Here is a 16,853-nt window from a genome sequence, read left to right as displayed (position 1 = left end):
TGGCTGTTTTTTTTTGGTGAGGTGAGTCTTAATCACATAAAAAAATGATTATTTGGCAGGGAATACTATTTGTAGATCAGTGATTACCTCACTTTGCTCAAGCTGATCCTCTCCAACAGACTCAGAAGTTGTAGCTAAAAATGGGTCAATTTGGGGGTAGTTAAAGGGAAGGGTCATTGAAACCAACCATTGGAGTATATTGTAGCGAATTCAGGGGGTATTCTCGACAGGGACTCGAACCCAAATGCAGTGACTGTCTATCCAACACCTTAACTGTACACAAAGAGGTTTGGAACACACAGACACACAGACACACACACAGACAGACAGACGTAGCCATCCAGTGCTAGCTAGCCAAATAAACTAACTTTGTTTCGTTGTTGTTGAGTTTGTTCTATTGCTTTGTTATAATTATAATGTTTCAAATCTTAAAATGTATTAAATGTTGTTGTGATTTGTTTTCTGTCATTACATGTCCAATTTTGACATAAATTAGAAAACAAGTAGATTTTTCAGATTTTCGTTTTTAAAAATCAGAAACCAAAAATGAAAAAACTTGCAGTTTTCCATTTTTCCACGTCATATTTTTAATCAAATAACCAATGAACAGACGACACACAGACTAGTCAGATATAGGACCGGTTTTATTTATTTACATGTTTTCTTTTTTTTAGATAGGCCTACGTTCCTGCTTTGAACTTCTGACATTTTGGTAGGCTATTTGTTAGTCAACTTCTGTCATTAGCCTACTTGTTACACTAGAAGTGTAAAATAAACCCTTGGTCACCAGAATGTCATAAATGATAGAATGAATGCTATCTAGTTATCATCTGTAGACTTGAAGTCTTTCTCTTTCCTGTCATGTCTTATCTCTTCTCTCCTGCAGCAAAGACAGTAAGGGAGTGGGGAGAAAATGCAGTTAAAAAAAATCTATGGAAAAATGTCCTGTGCATAATTTCAAATTGACATTAGTTTGACTGGTTCTAAGCAAATGAAAAGCTGTTAGGACGACCCAACATGTTTTTGATAAGATCGGTCGGCTTGGAAGCATTTTTTATGTGGTTGAAATATGCCACTGATAAAGATTTAAAAAAAATATATATAAAAGATAGCACCTTTATAGATGGTCCCTAACTGCACACACATTTTGAAGTCACCGTCTTGTGACTGTCACAACCACAACCATCACACATAACACTGCTATCATCCTCTTTCACCACCTCACCAAAGCCTTTCCAAACATGAGACTATTCTTTTCCTTTCTATTTATTTTCATCTATCAATTTCGCAGCTTTTCTCTTGTTGAATTAAACGCTGATATTGTCACTTTTGTATCAGTGGATCAACGTGAACTTTTTCTCTTTATTCTCTTTATTCAACCCACAGCCCTTCATCCATTCCAGCTTTTCACAACCCTAAACCTGCTTACGCAATTTTAAGATTCAACCCACGCATCACTAGTCAACACAAAAAAAATACAATATCCCTTACTAGTTTCCTAGTTTAAAATCATTTCTGACTTCAGCCTTTAGTCAAGATGGCTTCCCACTACAAAGATTTTCTATTAGTCTTGAGTGACCACTCTAACAATGGAAATGCATGTCCTCAAAGATGGAAGGCAGGCGTGAGGTGAGAGCAGGTGGGACCATTTTAGCCAATGGGAGGGCAGATATGCATGTGAACAACATGCACAACTCTGATATAAAGTATATTTTTTTCAAAGTTGCAGAAATGCCACATGCGTCCACTTATATCAGTGCATTCGTAACAACTTAACCATTGGCCTCCCGAGTGGCGCAGTGGTCTAAGGCACTGCATCGCTGTGCCACTAGAGATTCTAGGTTAGAGTCCAGGCTCTGTCGCAGCCGGCCATGACCGGGAGACCCATGGGGCGCTGCAGAATTGGCCCAGCGTCATCTGGGGTAGGGGAGGGTTTGGCTGGCAGGCATTTCTTTGTCCCATTGTGCACTAGCGACTCCTGTGGCGGGCTGGGTGCAGTGGCTGGCTCCTGGGTTAAGTGGGCATTGTATCAAAACAGTTGGGTTGTGTTTTGGAGGACGCACAGCTCCTGACCTTCGCCTCCCCTGAGTCTATACGGGAGTGGTGAGATAAGACTGTAACTACCAATTGGATACCATGACATTGGTGAGAAAAAGGAACAACCTAACCATTGTGAAACTTATTTTTGATCAAGTCATATTGCCTGTCTGTTTCTAGGATCATACACTCACATGGTATCATTCAGAGTGCACATGATATGGCATGTAGAGTGTGTTGTTTTGGAGTGGAGTTGATTGGCACTATTGCCAATTGTGCCATCTGCAGCAGCACCCGCTCTACCCACGCTCTCCAGGGAGTGGGCATGGCTATCAGGAGCCATTAGTCTCCACGGTGACAAGCTGGCCGGCCAGAGAGCCTGATATTCCTCCAAAGGATTCTTATTTTATTTTTTATTTTACCTTTATTTAACTAGGCAAGGTAGTTAAGAACAAATTCTTATTTTCATTGACGGCCTAGGAACAGTGGGTTAACTGCCTTGTTCAGGGGCAGAACGGATATGGAGAGGGAAGTGGAGGATGCAGCATATTAGTATTTTTCATTTTTTTAAATTCATTTTACACATTTGTAGCTAAGAGATTTCAGTGTGCCTAGACTGCTAGATACAGTTGAAGTCGGAAGTTTATATTCACCTTAGCCTTAGCCTAACTCACCTAAAATGCCCTGTTTTAGGTGAGTTAGGATAACCACTTTATTTTAAGAATGTGAAATGTCAGAATAATAGTACAGATAATGATTTATTTCAGCTTTTATTTATTTCATCACATTCCCAGTGGGTCAGAAGTTTACATATACTCAATTAGTATTTGGTAGCATTGCATTTAAATTGTTTAACTTGGGTCAAACGTTTCGGATAGCCTTCCACAAACTTCCCACTATATGTTGGGTGAATTTTGAACCATTCCTCCTGACAGAGCTGGTCTAACTGAGTCAGGTTTGTAGGCCTCCTTGCTCGCACACACTTTTTCAGTTCTGCCCACAAATTCTCTATGGGATTGAGGTCAGGGCTTTGTGATAGCCACTCCAATACCTTGACTTAGTTGTCCTTAAGCCATTTTGCCACAACTTTGGAAGTATGCTTTGGGTCACTGTCCATTTGGAAGACCCATTTGTGACCAAGCTTTAACTTCCTGACTGATGTCTTGAGATGATGCTTCAGTATATCCACATCATTTTCCTTCTTAATGTTGCCATCTATTTTGTGAAGTGCAACAGTCCCTGCAGCAAAGCACCCCCACAACATGATGCTGCCATCCCCATGCTTCCCGGTTGGGATGATGTTCTTTGCCTTGCAAGCATCCACCTTTTTCCTCCAAACATTACGATGGTCATTATGGCCAAACAGTTCTATTTTTGTTTCATCAGACCAAATCAAATTTTATTTGTCACATACACATGGTTAGCAGATGTTAATGTGAGTGTAGCAACATGCTTGTGCTTCGAGTTCCGACCATGCAATATAATATAATAATAATATAATAGTAATATCTAACAAGTAATCTAACCTAACAATTTCACAACAACTACCTTAAACACACAAGTGTAAAGGAATATGAATACGAATATGTGCATAAAAATATATGAATGAGTGATGGCCGAACGGCATAGGCAAGTTGCAGTAGATGGTATACAGTATGAAAACTTTATATAAAGTGGCATTGTTTAAAGTGGCTAGTGATACATTTATTTCATACATTTTTCCATTATTAAAGTGGCTAGAGTTGAGTCAGTATGTTGGCAGCAGCCACTCAATGTTAGTGATGGTTGTTTAACAGTCGGATGGCCTTGAGATAAAAGCTATTTTTCAGTCTCTCGGTCCCCGCTTTGATGCACCTGTACTGACCTCGCCTTCTGGATGATAGCGGGGTGAACAGGCAGTGGCCCGGGTGGTTGTTGTCCTTGATGATCTTTATGGCCTTCCTGTGACATCGGGTGGTGTAGGTGTCCTGGAGTGCAGGTAGTTTGCCCCCGGTGATGCGTTGTGCAGACCTCACTACCCTCTGGAGAGCCTTACGGTTGTGGGCGGAGCAGTGTATCACCAGGCGGTGATACAGCCCGACAGGATGCTCTCGATTGTGCATCTGTAGAAGTTTGTGAGTGCTTTTGGTGAAAAGCCGAATTTCTTCAGCCTCCTGAGGTTGAAGAGGCGCTGTTGCGGTTTCTTCACCACACTGTGTGGGTGGACCATTTTAAGTTTGTCCGTGATGTGTACGTCGAGGAAATTAAAACTTTCCACCTTCTCCACTGCTGTCCCGTCTATGTGCATAGGGGGGTGCTCCCTCTGCTGTTTCCTGAAGTCCACAATCATCTCCTTTGTTTTGTTGACGTTCAGTGAGAGGTTGTTTTGCTGACACCACACACTGAGTGCCATCACCTCCTCCCTGTAGGCTGTCTCATTGTTGTTGGTAATCAAGCCTACTACTGTTGTGTCGATTGAGTTGGAGGCGTGCATGAAGGGCAAAGGACTAGCCAAAACCAAAGTTATTTTCAATGAATGCAGAGCAATGATAGTCAAAATTCATTATTTTACACTTTTTTATTTACAAAAGTCTGTTAACTAATGTAAAAAGCTATTGTCATATTGATATATTTTACCAGACAGGGAAATTCACTGTAGCTATTGACAACCATTTAGCTAGCTAACGTTACCTACCTTTTTGGCTGACAACGTGAATATTTTAACATGTAAAAAATAATGCACTTGTTTGTAAGACATTGTTTCTCAAGTAGAATCAAGTTATCTTCAATGTTGTCCATAACTGTTATCACATCGCATGCATCCACAGTCTCATATTTCCTGAAAATGTCAAAATTGGCAACACTGGGATTCCACGAGATAAAATAGCCACAAAGTCTCAGAGCGGATGTTGATGCTACGTCATCCGACCAATGAGAGCTGAGGTTTCTGGGATACGTGTTCAAATCTCAAAGAAATACTACATTCTTGTCAGAAGGGTCCAAAAACACCTGTACCCACATAGTTACGCAGTGCAGGTTTAATAAAACATGCTATGACATTATAGTGCCCTTCATGATATAATAATGATCTGACATCATAATGCACTTTATTATGTAATCATGCTCTGACATAACAATGTATTGTATTTAACCTTATACAGGTTGTGTAATGGAAATCTAATCAAATCTATTTAGCAAGAGACACCTTTTTGTCTCATGATGTAATAATGCTCTGACATCATATCTCTCTCTCTGTGCAGACAGACGCAGCGCTGATGTACGACGCGGTGCACGTGGTAGCGGTGGCAGTGCAGCAGTCGCAGCAGATCACTGTCAGCTCGCTGCAGTGCAACCGCCACAAACCCTGGCGCTTCGGAGCGCGCTTTATAAGCCTCATCAAAGAGGTACCGTAAAACTTCAAATGTTAGCATTTCATTGAAATACAGATTAGGAGGAATTCAGTAAGTATGACTTCATGTAATTAAGTTAATATGCCTATGGCTTGTGTTTAAGTTACCACTACTCAGTTTATTTAGTGACTCACTAAAGGCCAGCGTCCCGTAGTCACCTCTTCACTGTTGACGTTGAGACTGGTGTTTAGTGAGTAATGAAGCTGCCATTTGAGGACTTCTGGGGGGTCTGTTTCTCAAACTAGACACTTTAATGTACTTATCCTCTTGCTCAGTTGTGCACCGGGGACTCCCACTCCTCTTTCCCTTCTGGTTAGTGCCAGTTTGTGCTGTTCTGTGAAGGGAGTAGTACATAGTGTTGTATGAGATCTTCAGTTTCTTGGCAATTTCTCGCATGGAATAGCTTTAATTTCTCAGAATAAGAATAGACTGAAATGTCCCAGAAGAAAGATAGTTGTTTCTGGCCATTTTGAGCCTGAACTAGTCTATAGAAGGCCAGTTTAATTGCTTCTTTAATCAGAACAACAGTTTGCAGCTGTGCTAACATAATTGCAAAAGGGTTTTCTAATGATCAATTAGCCTTTTAAAATGATAAACTTGGATTAGCTAACACAACGTGCCATTGGAACACAGGAGTGATGGTTGCTGATAATGGGCCTCTGTACGCCTACGTAGATATTCCATTAAAATTCAGCCGTTTCCATCTACAATAGTCAGTTACAGCACTAACAATGCCTACACTGTATTTCAATTTGATTCTATTTTAATGGTCAAAAACATGCTTTTCTTTCAAAAACAAGGACATTTCTAAGTGACCCCAAACGTTTGAACGGTAGTGTGTGTGTGTACAGCCAAAAGTTTTGAGAATGACACAAATATTAATTTCCACAAAGTTAGCTGCCTCAGTGTCTTCAGATATTTTTGTCAGATGTTACTATGGAATACTGAAGTAGAATTACAAGCATTTCATAAGTGTCACAAGGCTTTTATTGACAATTACATGAAGTTGATGCAAAGAGTCACTATTTGCAGTGTTGACCCTTCTTTTTCAAGACCTCTGCAATCCGCGCTGGAATGCTGTCAATTAAATTCTGGGCCACATCCTGACTGATGGAAGCCCATTCTTGCATAATCAATACTTGGAGTTTGTCAGAATTTGCAGGTTTTTGTTTGTCCACTCGCCTCTTGAGGATTGACCACAAGTTCCCAATGGGATTAAGGTCTGGGGAGTTTCCTGGCCATGGACCCAAAATATCGATGTTTTGTTCCCCGAGCCACTTAGTTATCACTTTTGCCTTATGGCGAGGTGCTCCATCATGCTGGAAAAGGCATTGTTCATCACCAAACTGTTCCTGGATGGTTGGGAGAAGTTGCTCTCTGAGGATGTTTTGGTACCATTCTTTCTTTATTCATGGCTGTGTTCTTAGGCAAAATTGTGAGTGAGCCCACTCCCTTGGCTGAGAAGCAACCCCACACATGAATGGTCTCAGGATGCTTTACTGTTGGCATGACACAGGACTAATGTTAGCGCTCACCTTGTCTTCTCCGGACAAGCTTTTTTCCGGATGTCCCCAAACAATCGGAAAGGGGATTCATCAGAGAAAATTACTTTACTCCTGTCCTCAGCAGTCCAATCCCTGTACCTTTTGCAGAATATCAGTCTGTCCCTGATGTTTTCCTGGAGAGAAGTGGCTTCTTTGCTGCCCTTTTTGACACCAAGCCATCCTCCCAAAAGTCTTCACCTAACTGTGTGTGCAGATGCACTCACACCTGCCTGCTGCCATTCCTGAGCAAGCTCTATACCGGTGGTGCCCCGATCCCGCAGCTGAATCAACTTTAGGAGATGGTCCTGGTGCTTGCTGGACTTTCTTGGGCGCCCTGAAGCCTTCTTCACAAGAATTGAACCGCTCTCCTTGAAGTTCTTGATGATCCGATAAATGGTTGATTTTGGTGCAATCTTACTGGCACCAATATCCTTGACTGTGAAGCCCTTTTCGTGCAAAGAAATGATGACGGCACATGTTTCCTTGCAGGTAACCATGGTTGACAGAGGAAGAACAATGAATCCAAGCACCACCCTCCTTTTGAAGCTTCCAGTCTGTTATTCAAACTCAATCAGCATGACAGAGTGATCTCCAGTCTTGTCCTCAACACTCACACCTGTGTCAACGAGAGAATCACTGACATGATGTCAGCTGGTCCTTTTGTGGCAGGGCTGAAATGCAGTGGAAATGTGTTTTTGGGATTCAGTTTGCATGGCAAAGAGGGACTTTGCAATTAATTGCTGTTCATCTGATCACTCTTCACAACATTCTGGAGTATATGTAAATTGCCATTATACAAACTAAGGCATCAGACTTTGTGAAAATGAAAACTTTGTGAAAATTAATGTATTCTCAAAACTTGTGTAAAAAAAGTGTACTTGTTGTTTATTGATGTGTTCATTCAGAGCTGGAAAAGATGCCATGGTCTCAGCTTGACTCCCTGCTTAAATACAAATGTACTGCCCCCCACTTTAGTCTTTCATATCTCTCCCAGCGACGTGTCTCTCTGATCCTCCAATCACTTTGAAGTAAAAATTCAAACACAACCAACTTCAGAGTGTAATGAACTCCAATACCTGTCAAACAAGCCTCTGTGGTACTCGTCTCTCAAAGTTTATTGTTGTATTTAAATGCAGACTGTGTGGAGAGAGCCAGGCGGAAGGTCTAGCTAATTGAAATTAAAACATTGTAGGCTTTTGGTTTGTGGATCAAAATATAATGAAGGAGTATATGTGGTATTATGGGTAATTGAGGGATACAATTTGGACACATTGAACTTTGTTTTTTAGTTTAATTAGGTGGTTGGTGTGTGTGTGTGTGTGTGTGTGTGTGTGTGTGTGTGTGTGTGTGTGTGTGTGTGTGTGTGTGTGTGTGTGTGTGTGTGTGTGTGTGTGTGTGTGTATGCCCCTCTCTATAGGCCCATTGGGATGGCTTGACTGGACACATCCTCTTCAACAAAACTAACGGATTGAGGACAGACTTCGACCTGGATGTAATCAGTCTAAAGGAGGAAGGACTGGAAAAAGTGAGTTTGTGTGTGTGGTGGTCGGGGGTGTTTCAGATTAGGAGGAGGATTTTTATTAACATGACCTTATTTCTATTACAGCATATTGGATGATTGTAATTCATATTCTATTCACCCAGCTCAACGTAACATCGATAGGTTTAGGCTACTACATTATACTCAAATTTGCCCTATACCCTTCATGAGGTTACTACAACCTAGCCTACAAATTAAAGTTTATAACGAAGGTGCACAGGTCGGCAGACAAATTGGAGTACTCAAGGTGACAGACAGTGTGCAATGCTACCTTGCACACTCTCGCATGTGTCTAGCTGATCTTGGGTGTTATCATTAGCCCAACTACAACCAACGTTTCTATTGGACAAAGTCAGGTACGTCCATCCCTGTTTTGTTCCATTTGCTTACATTTAAGAAAGGTTTTGCAAAGGAATTGACGGAATCAATATACCCCTGATCAACAGCACACACATTCACTTTCATTGCAGCCACGTACAGCATCATCACTTTGCTCATTGAATAATTCCTTTTCCCATCTACGTACTGTCCTCCTCTAACTTTTTCCCTTCAAATGTGGCCAAACCTTCATACCATAACCGCTAAACAGCCTACATTGTTGTCACCATATTAACTAGTGTTATAGCCAACATAGCTACTAAAACTAGCCCGTTTGAACACATGGATGGGATTGTGGGTTTACTATCACGCAGTACAGCGTAAAGCAAGCAGCTTACGACAAGCAGTTTAGCTCCTAACCGCTCCTAACCAATTGGGCTATGGTTTGTGTTTTTTAGCATTATTTGTAACTTATTTTGTACATAATGTTTCTGCCACCATCTCTTAAGTCCAAAAAGAGCTTCTGGATACCAGGACAGCGATTACTCACCTTGTACTGGACGAAGATTTTTCTTTAACGAGTCGGACGCAAAGGATTTACTTCAGAAACCGGACAAGGCCCAAATCCCTGCAATTTGCATGAAGAAGAGACAGAGATATGGGGGTCGTAGGTCAGGGTGCCTTGTAAGGATCCGACTGTGAGTTGGTAACCCGCCTCTACCATCAGTCCTATTAGCCAACACGCAATCATTGTATAATAAAATGGATGAGCTCCGATCAAGACTATCCTACCAACAAAACTGTAATATCTTGTTTCACAGAGTCGTGGCTGAACGACGACATGGATAACATACAACTGGCTGGGTTTTCCATGCATCGGCAAGATAGAATATCTGCCTCCGGAAAGACAAGGGATGACGGTCTGTGTCTATTTGTCAATAACAGCTGGTGCATGAAATCTAAGATGAATGAAGTCTCAAGGTTTTGCTCGCCTGAGGTAAAGTATCTCATGATAAGCTGTAGACCACACTATTTACCAAGAGTTTTCATCTGTATTTTTCATAGCTGTCTATTTACCACCACAAACTGATGCTGGCACTAAGAACGTACTCAATGAGTTGTATAAGGCCCTAAGCAAACAAGAAAATGCTCATCCAGAGGCCGGGGACTTTAATTCAGGGAAACTTAAATCTGTTTTACCTCATTTCTACCAGTATGTAACATGTGCAACCAGAGGAAAAAACTCTAGACCACCTTTACTACACACAGAGACACATACAAAGCTCTCCCTCACCCTCCATTTGGCAAATCTGACCATAATTCTATGCTCCTGATTCTTGTTTACAAGCAAAAACTAAAGCCGGAAGTAACAGTGACTCGCTCAATAGGGAAGTGATCAGATGACGCAGATGATAGCACAGACTGGAATATGTTCTGGGATTCTTCCAATGGCATTGAGGAGCAATAAGTGCATTGATGACGTCGTCCCCACAGTGACCGTACGTACGTAAATACCCCAACCAGAAGCCATGGATTACAGGCAACATCCACACTGAGCTAAAGGATAGAGCTGCCACTTTGAAGGAGTGGGAACTCTAACTCACTCCTTCAAATCCCGCTCTGCCCTCGGACGAACCATCAAACAGGCAAAGCGTCAATACAGGACGAAGATTAAATCCTACTACACCGGCTTTGATGCTCGTTGGATGTGGCAGGGATTGAAAACTATTACGAACTGCAAAGGGAAGCACAGCCACGAGCTGCCCAGTGACACGAGCCTACTAGATGAGCTAAATTACTTCTATGTGCCCTCACTGTCATTTTCAACCTGTCCCTGACCAAGTCAGTAATATCAACATGTTTCAAGCAGACTACCATAGTCTCTGTGCCCAAGAACACCAAGGTAACCTACCTAAATGACTACCGACCTGTAGCACTCACGTCTGTAGACATGAAGTGCTTTGAAAAGCTGGTCATGGCTCACATCAACACCTTTATCCCAGAAACCCTAGACCCACCTAATTTGCATACGTATTACGTACCAACAGATTCACAGATGATGCAATCTCTATTGCACTCGACACTGCCCTTTCCCGCCTGGACAAAAGGAACACCTATATTGAGAATGCTATTCATTGACTACAGCTCAGCATTCAACACCATAGTGCCCTCAAAGCTCGTCACTAAGCCAAGGACCTTGGTAATAATCACCTCCCTCCCCAACTCGATCCTGGACTTCTTGACGGTCTGCCTCCAGGTAGTAAGTGTAGGTAACAACACATTTGCTACGCTGATCCTCAACATGGGGGCCCTTCAGGGGTACGTTCTCAGTCCCCTCCTGTACTACCTGCTCACCCATGACTGCATGGACAAGCACGACTCCAACACCATCATTAAGTTTGCCGATGACACAACAGTGGTAGGCCTGATCACAGACAACGATGAGACAGCCTATAGGGAGGAGGTCAGAGACCAGGCATTGTGGTGCCAGGATAACAACCTCTACCTCAGCATGATCAAGACAAAGGAGAGGATTGTGGACTACAGGAAAAGGAGGGCCGAGCACGCCCCCATTCTCATTGACGGTGCTGTAGTGGAGTTGGTTGAGAGTTTCAAGTACCTGGGTGTCCACATCACCAATAAACTGTCGTGGTCGAAGCACACCAAGATGATCGTGAAGAGGGTACGACGATGCCTATTCTCCCACAGAAGATTGAGAAGATTTGGCATGGGTCTTCAGATCCTCAAAAGGTTATGCAGCTGCACCATTGAGAGCATCCTGACAGGTTGCATCCCAGCCTGGTATGGCAACTGCTCAGCCTCCGACCGCAAGGCACTACAGATGTTAGTGCCTACGGCCCAGTACATCACTGGGGCCAAGCTTCCTGCCATCCAGGACCTCTATACATGGTGGTTTCAGAGGAAGGCCCTAGCAATTGCCAAAGACTCCAGCCACCCTAGTCATAGACTGTTCTCTCTGCTAACACACTGCAAGTGGTACCTGAGCTCCAAAAGGCTTCTTAACAGCTTCTTCCCCCAAGCCATAAGACCCCCCCACCCTCCATTTTTACGCTGTTCTCTTTTTATTATCAATGCATCGTCACTTTTCACTTTAACTCTACCAACGTACATATTATCTCAATTACCTCGACTAAACAGAATTGTTTTAAGAGGATATCTTTTTTGTTGTGAGCACCAAAATGCGACTTTTTCTAATCCTCTTATAGAGTCACATGCAGGTAAGATGTTTTGATTACTATATAGCATCAGAAAGTGCAGATTATGAGGTTTCAATATCTCACTTTTTCCAAAAAAAGAACACTGTTCCATGAGCTCCACACTTGAGCACGAGGCAATAGATAACCTACAGTAAAAATAAGTCTTAATATAATGTGACCCAAGACCTTAAAAAACACAACCAAAATATTATTTTTCCGATAGCATCTGCCTGTCCTCCTGAAGGATCGAACCCAAGAAATAGCAGGGGTTCAAAATTTAGAACCCAGTTCCTACATTTAATATAAAAATGTATTTTATTAACCAAAACTATGGCTATTTCTAGTGATAAGTAACTATAGGTTCTCCAGACCTCTTTCACAAACAGAATGAACAGAGATCGCAGTCACAGACACACACAGGTAAGCCGAGACAACTGATGAACTACTGTGTTCGTGTCTTAACCTGTTGTCTTAATGACCATTTTCAGTGTCATTGGAAATTGTCATACATATCAAGAGCGAGAGATTCAAGGAATTGCTTCATGGTTTCACATTTGGACTCATTGTCTAGATATGGCATCCTCTAGCAGTCTCCTGTCAGAAGCACAGTTCCTGTGTTCTCCACTTCATGTGGAGACAACTTCTGGATGGTCTGCATCAGAAAGTACTGGGACAGTAATGGCCTGTGCCAGTGTCCACTGTTTAAGGATAAATTCTACAGGAGATCTGAGCTTCGCATCAATACTTTCATTTCTGAGATTGCTCCTTCGTTCAGGAAGTCAGGTCAAGTAAAAGCTACAAGCAGCCCAGACCAAAGCCATGCCGGCCCTGGAGAAGTGGCCTATGATGCATGTACCGGGACGAAACTCAAGGCCCTGAAGTCAAATCAAATCAAATCAAATCAAATTTTATTTGTCACATACACATGGTTAGCAGATGTTAATGCGAGTGTAGCGAAATGCTTGTGCTTCTAGTTCTGACAATGCAGTAATAACCAACAAGTAATCTAACTAACAATTCCAAAACTACTGTCTTATACACGGTGTAAGGGGATAAAGAATATGTACATAAGGATATATGAATGAGTGATGGTACAGAGCAGCATAGGCAAGATACAGTAGCTGATATCGAGTACAGTATATACATATGAGATGAGTATGTAAACAAAGTGGCATAGTTAAAGTGGCTAGTGATACATGTATTACATAAGTATGCAGTCGATGATATAGAGTACAGTATATACGTATGCATGGAGTACTTGACCTATTACTGTGAGACTCACCTGCAGCCTCATCAGATAGCCCCAGCCCTGCAGACTTGAAGACACACATCAACCCTGTGGAGAACCTAGAAAACAGGTTTTGTAAGGAGCACAACAAACTCCTTGAGTTGTTCTGAAGGACTGACCAGACGCATGTTCATTGGCCATTTTAGCACGTAAATCTTGGTGGGGCAAAAAACAAAAAAGTGGAATGCATGCCAGAAAAGCCACTACACAACACTAAACAATACATTAATTGCACTATAACGGTGACAAACGGTGCCCACAAACCCACAAAGGGTCTACATAAAGCTGTCCCAACAGCAGCCCCAACACCTTACCACTATTACACCTGGCTATAAGAGCAGCCTTGTCTGGCAGCGAAACAGTTCATTCATCCTCATTTACTTCCTTTAAAAAAAACATAGCTGAAATGACTGACTTCCTTAAACAAATGTGGTTTCTACTGACAGTTGAAATGTACAAACTATGGCCTAAAGGGACGACAAGTGGATAAGAGGCAATCCGGACGTAACATTTTCCAATATAACTATTTGTTTAGTACTTTTTAAATGTACAGTGACAGAATTCAGAACATAGGCCATTATTACAGTGTTCACCATGTACACCAAGTTAGAACCATAGGATGAAAAAAGGGGCATATAAGACAGTGAAAGCTCTTACAATATTGTATGATTACATTTCTCTGAAATAGGTTATATGCTACAGTAGAACAGTCAGAACTGTAGGCGAAGCCTTTCCACTCATCTGGAAAGGCTTTCCACTAGATGTTGGAACATTTCTGCAGGGACTTTTTCCATTCAGCCACAAGAGCATTAGTGAGGTCAGGCACTAATGTTGGGCGATTAGGGCTGGCTCGCAGTCGGCGTTCCAAATCTTCCCAAAGGTGTTCAAGGGGGTTGAGTTCAGGGCTCTGTGCAGGCCAGTCAATTCTTTCACACCAATCTCGACAAGCCATTTCTGTATGGACCTCGCTTTGTGCAAGGGGGCATTGTCATGCTGAAACACGAAAGGGCCTTCATTAAACTGTTACCCCAAGTTGGAAGCACAGAATTGTCTGGAATGTCATTGTATGCTGCAGCGTTAAGATTTCTCTTCGCTGGAACTAAGGGGCCTAGCCCGAACCATGAAAAACAGCCCCAGACCATTAATGCTTCTCCACCAAACTTTACCGTTGGCACTATCCATTGGAACAGGTCGCATTCCCCTGGGATCCGCCAAACCCAGATTTGTCCATTGGACTGCCAGATGGTGAAGCGTAATTCATCACTCCAGAGAACACGTTTCCATTGCTCCGTGTCCACTGGTGGCGAGCTTTACTCCACTCCAGCCGACACTTGGCATTGCGCATGGTGATCTTAGGCTTGTGTGTAGCTGCTCGGCCATGGAAACCCATTTCATAAACCTCACGATGAACAGTTCTTGTGCTGACGTTGTTTCCAGAGGCAGTTTGGAACTCGGTAGTGAGTGTTGCATCAAAAGACAGGCCATTTTTAGCGGCCCCGTTCTATGCTCTTGTGTGGCCGACCACTTTGCAGCTGAGTTGTTGTTGCTCCTAGACGTTTCCACTTCGCGGCAAAAAAAAAGCCACATCTCAGACTGGCCAATAAAAAGAAAAGATTAAGATGGGCAAAAGAACATAGACACTGGACAGAGGAACTCTGCCTAGAAGTCCAGCATCCCGGAGTCGCCTCTTTACTGTTGACTTTGAGACTGGTGTTTTGCGGGTACTATTTAATGAAGCTGCCAGTTGAGGACTTGTGAGGGGTCTGCTTCTCAATCTAGTTCTCACTCTAATGTACTTGTCCTCTTGCTCAGTTGTGCACCGGGGCCTCCTACTCCTCTTTCTCTTCTGGTTAGGGCCAGTTGATGCTGTTCTGTGAAGGGAGTAGTACACAGCTTTGTACGAGATCTTCAGTTTCTGGGAAATTTCTTACATTGAATAGCTTTAATTTCTCAGAACAAGAATAGACTGACAAGTTTCAGAAGAAATATATCTGTTTCTGGCCATTTTGACCCTGTTGTGACGGCCCTGAATGTTTCTGAACCGTCTCAGTGCAGCTCCTTCCAATGGGGTGCTTTCCCTTTAAGTCCCAATTAAATAGCCAGCATCAGCTGCGCAACAGTGGGGTTGTGATGGAGACGACGTGAATGAGTTCAACCCTAAGTTCCGAAGCGTCTCTATTCCGTTTGTTTTGTTGCCTTTAACGTGTGTTTTGTAGCCTAATAGAGTTTACCCAGGATCGGATCCACTCTTTGCGTCCGTGGACTACACCTCTCTGTTCTTCGTGGCCTTTTCTCCGCTGGAGATCTGTTGGCGGATTGGATTGTCTGACTACAACCTTTTTGTATACGGTATTTCATTTGATTTGATGTATACTGTGATAATTTGTGTAGTTAGTTGTAGTTGAGGACTTAGTAAGAGTTGATACGCTTTATAGTTGTGGTAAAATAATTGTTATATTGATTGTATGTTTAATACTGGGTTTACGCTACACTTGTATGAACGGACAAACATTGCGTGACTAAGGTCACTTGAGTTCCCTGAACTCCTTTACCGGGCTGGACTCTTTTTAAGCCCGAGGTACAGGACATTTCTGGAGGAACCAGAACTGATTGTGTTATATTATATGTATGTGTAATCATTTATGTTGATAATACAACCCACGCAAAAGAATAGTTGTTCTTGAAGTTTATGAAAAGTTTATTTCCATCCTGACTTTTACATAAGTCCTTTGTATTGGTGTAGACTTGACGGACCAGATGGGACTCATTCCCTCCCAAACCAAAAGGAGAAACCAATGTTTTTCTCTGGTAGGCACAACCTACCTGGCACCCCTATAAATAATAACCTCAAGTCAAAACCGTTACACTGTAATCGAACCCACAAATGCTGATACTCAACTAGTCTAAAAAGGCCCGTTTTTATTGCTTCTTTAATCAGTACAACAGTTTTCAGCTGTACTAACATAATTGCAAAAGGGTTTCTAATGATCAATTAGCCTTTTAAAATGATAAACTTGGATTACCTAACACAATGTGTCATTGGAACACAGGAGTGATGGTTGCTGATAATGGGCCTCTGTACGCCTATGTAGATATTCCATTTAAAAAATCTGCCGTTTCCAGCTACAATAGTCATTTACAACATTAACAATGTCTACACTGTATTTCCGATCAATTTGATGTTATTTTAATGGACAAAAAAGTGCTTTTCTTTCAAAAACAAGGACATTTCTAAGTGACCCCAAACTTTTGAACGGAACTGTAAATTTAAAAATAAATACAGGGCCTTCGGAAAGTCTAAGGACCCCTTGACTTTTTCCACATTTTGTTATGTTACAGCCACACTCTAAAATTGATTAAATAAAAATCATCAGCAATACCCCATAATGACAAAATGTCTGAAACCCCGTTTTTGCTTTTTCAGACCCTTTGCTATGAGATTCGATTCCACCTGTGGTAAATTCAATTGACTGGACATGATTTGGAAAGGCACACACTTGTCTATAAGGTCCCACAGTT

General features: G+C 42.1%; 1 protein-coding gene across 3 annotated transcripts in view; it reads left to right on the top strand.

The window, feature by feature from the left end:
- Positions 1 to 16,853, top strand: part of LOC112217391 (glutamate receptor ionotropic, kainate 2-like) — a 202,341-nt gene that overhangs the window by 127,046 nt on the left and 58,442 nt on the right. For all 3 annotated transcript variants that reach the window (XR_006079246.1, XR_006079245.1, XM_042300585.1), the window contains exons 7-8: positions 5,277 to 5,420; positions 8,388 to 8,495. Coding sequence is in view for 1 of the 3 variants with exons in the window: in XM_042300585.1 (XP_042156519.1) it covers positions 5,277 to 5,420; positions 8,388 to 8,495 (252 nt within the window). In the remaining 2 variants the exon portion in view is untranslated. The remainder of the gene's footprint in view (positions 1 to 5,276; positions 5,421 to 8,387; positions 8,496 to 16,853) is intronic.

The sequence above is a fragment of the Oncorhynchus tshawytscha genome, linkage group LG18, assembly GCF_018296145.1.
Source record: "Oncorhynchus tshawytscha isolate Ot180627B linkage group LG18, Otsh_v2.0, whole genome shotgun sequence".
Classification (NCBI taxonomy): Eukaryota; Metazoa; Chordata; class Actinopteri; order Salmoniformes; family Salmonidae; genus Oncorhynchus; species Oncorhynchus tshawytscha.
Note: the sequence above shows the minus strand (reverse complement) of the source record. Positions and strands in the feature narration are given on the sequence as shown.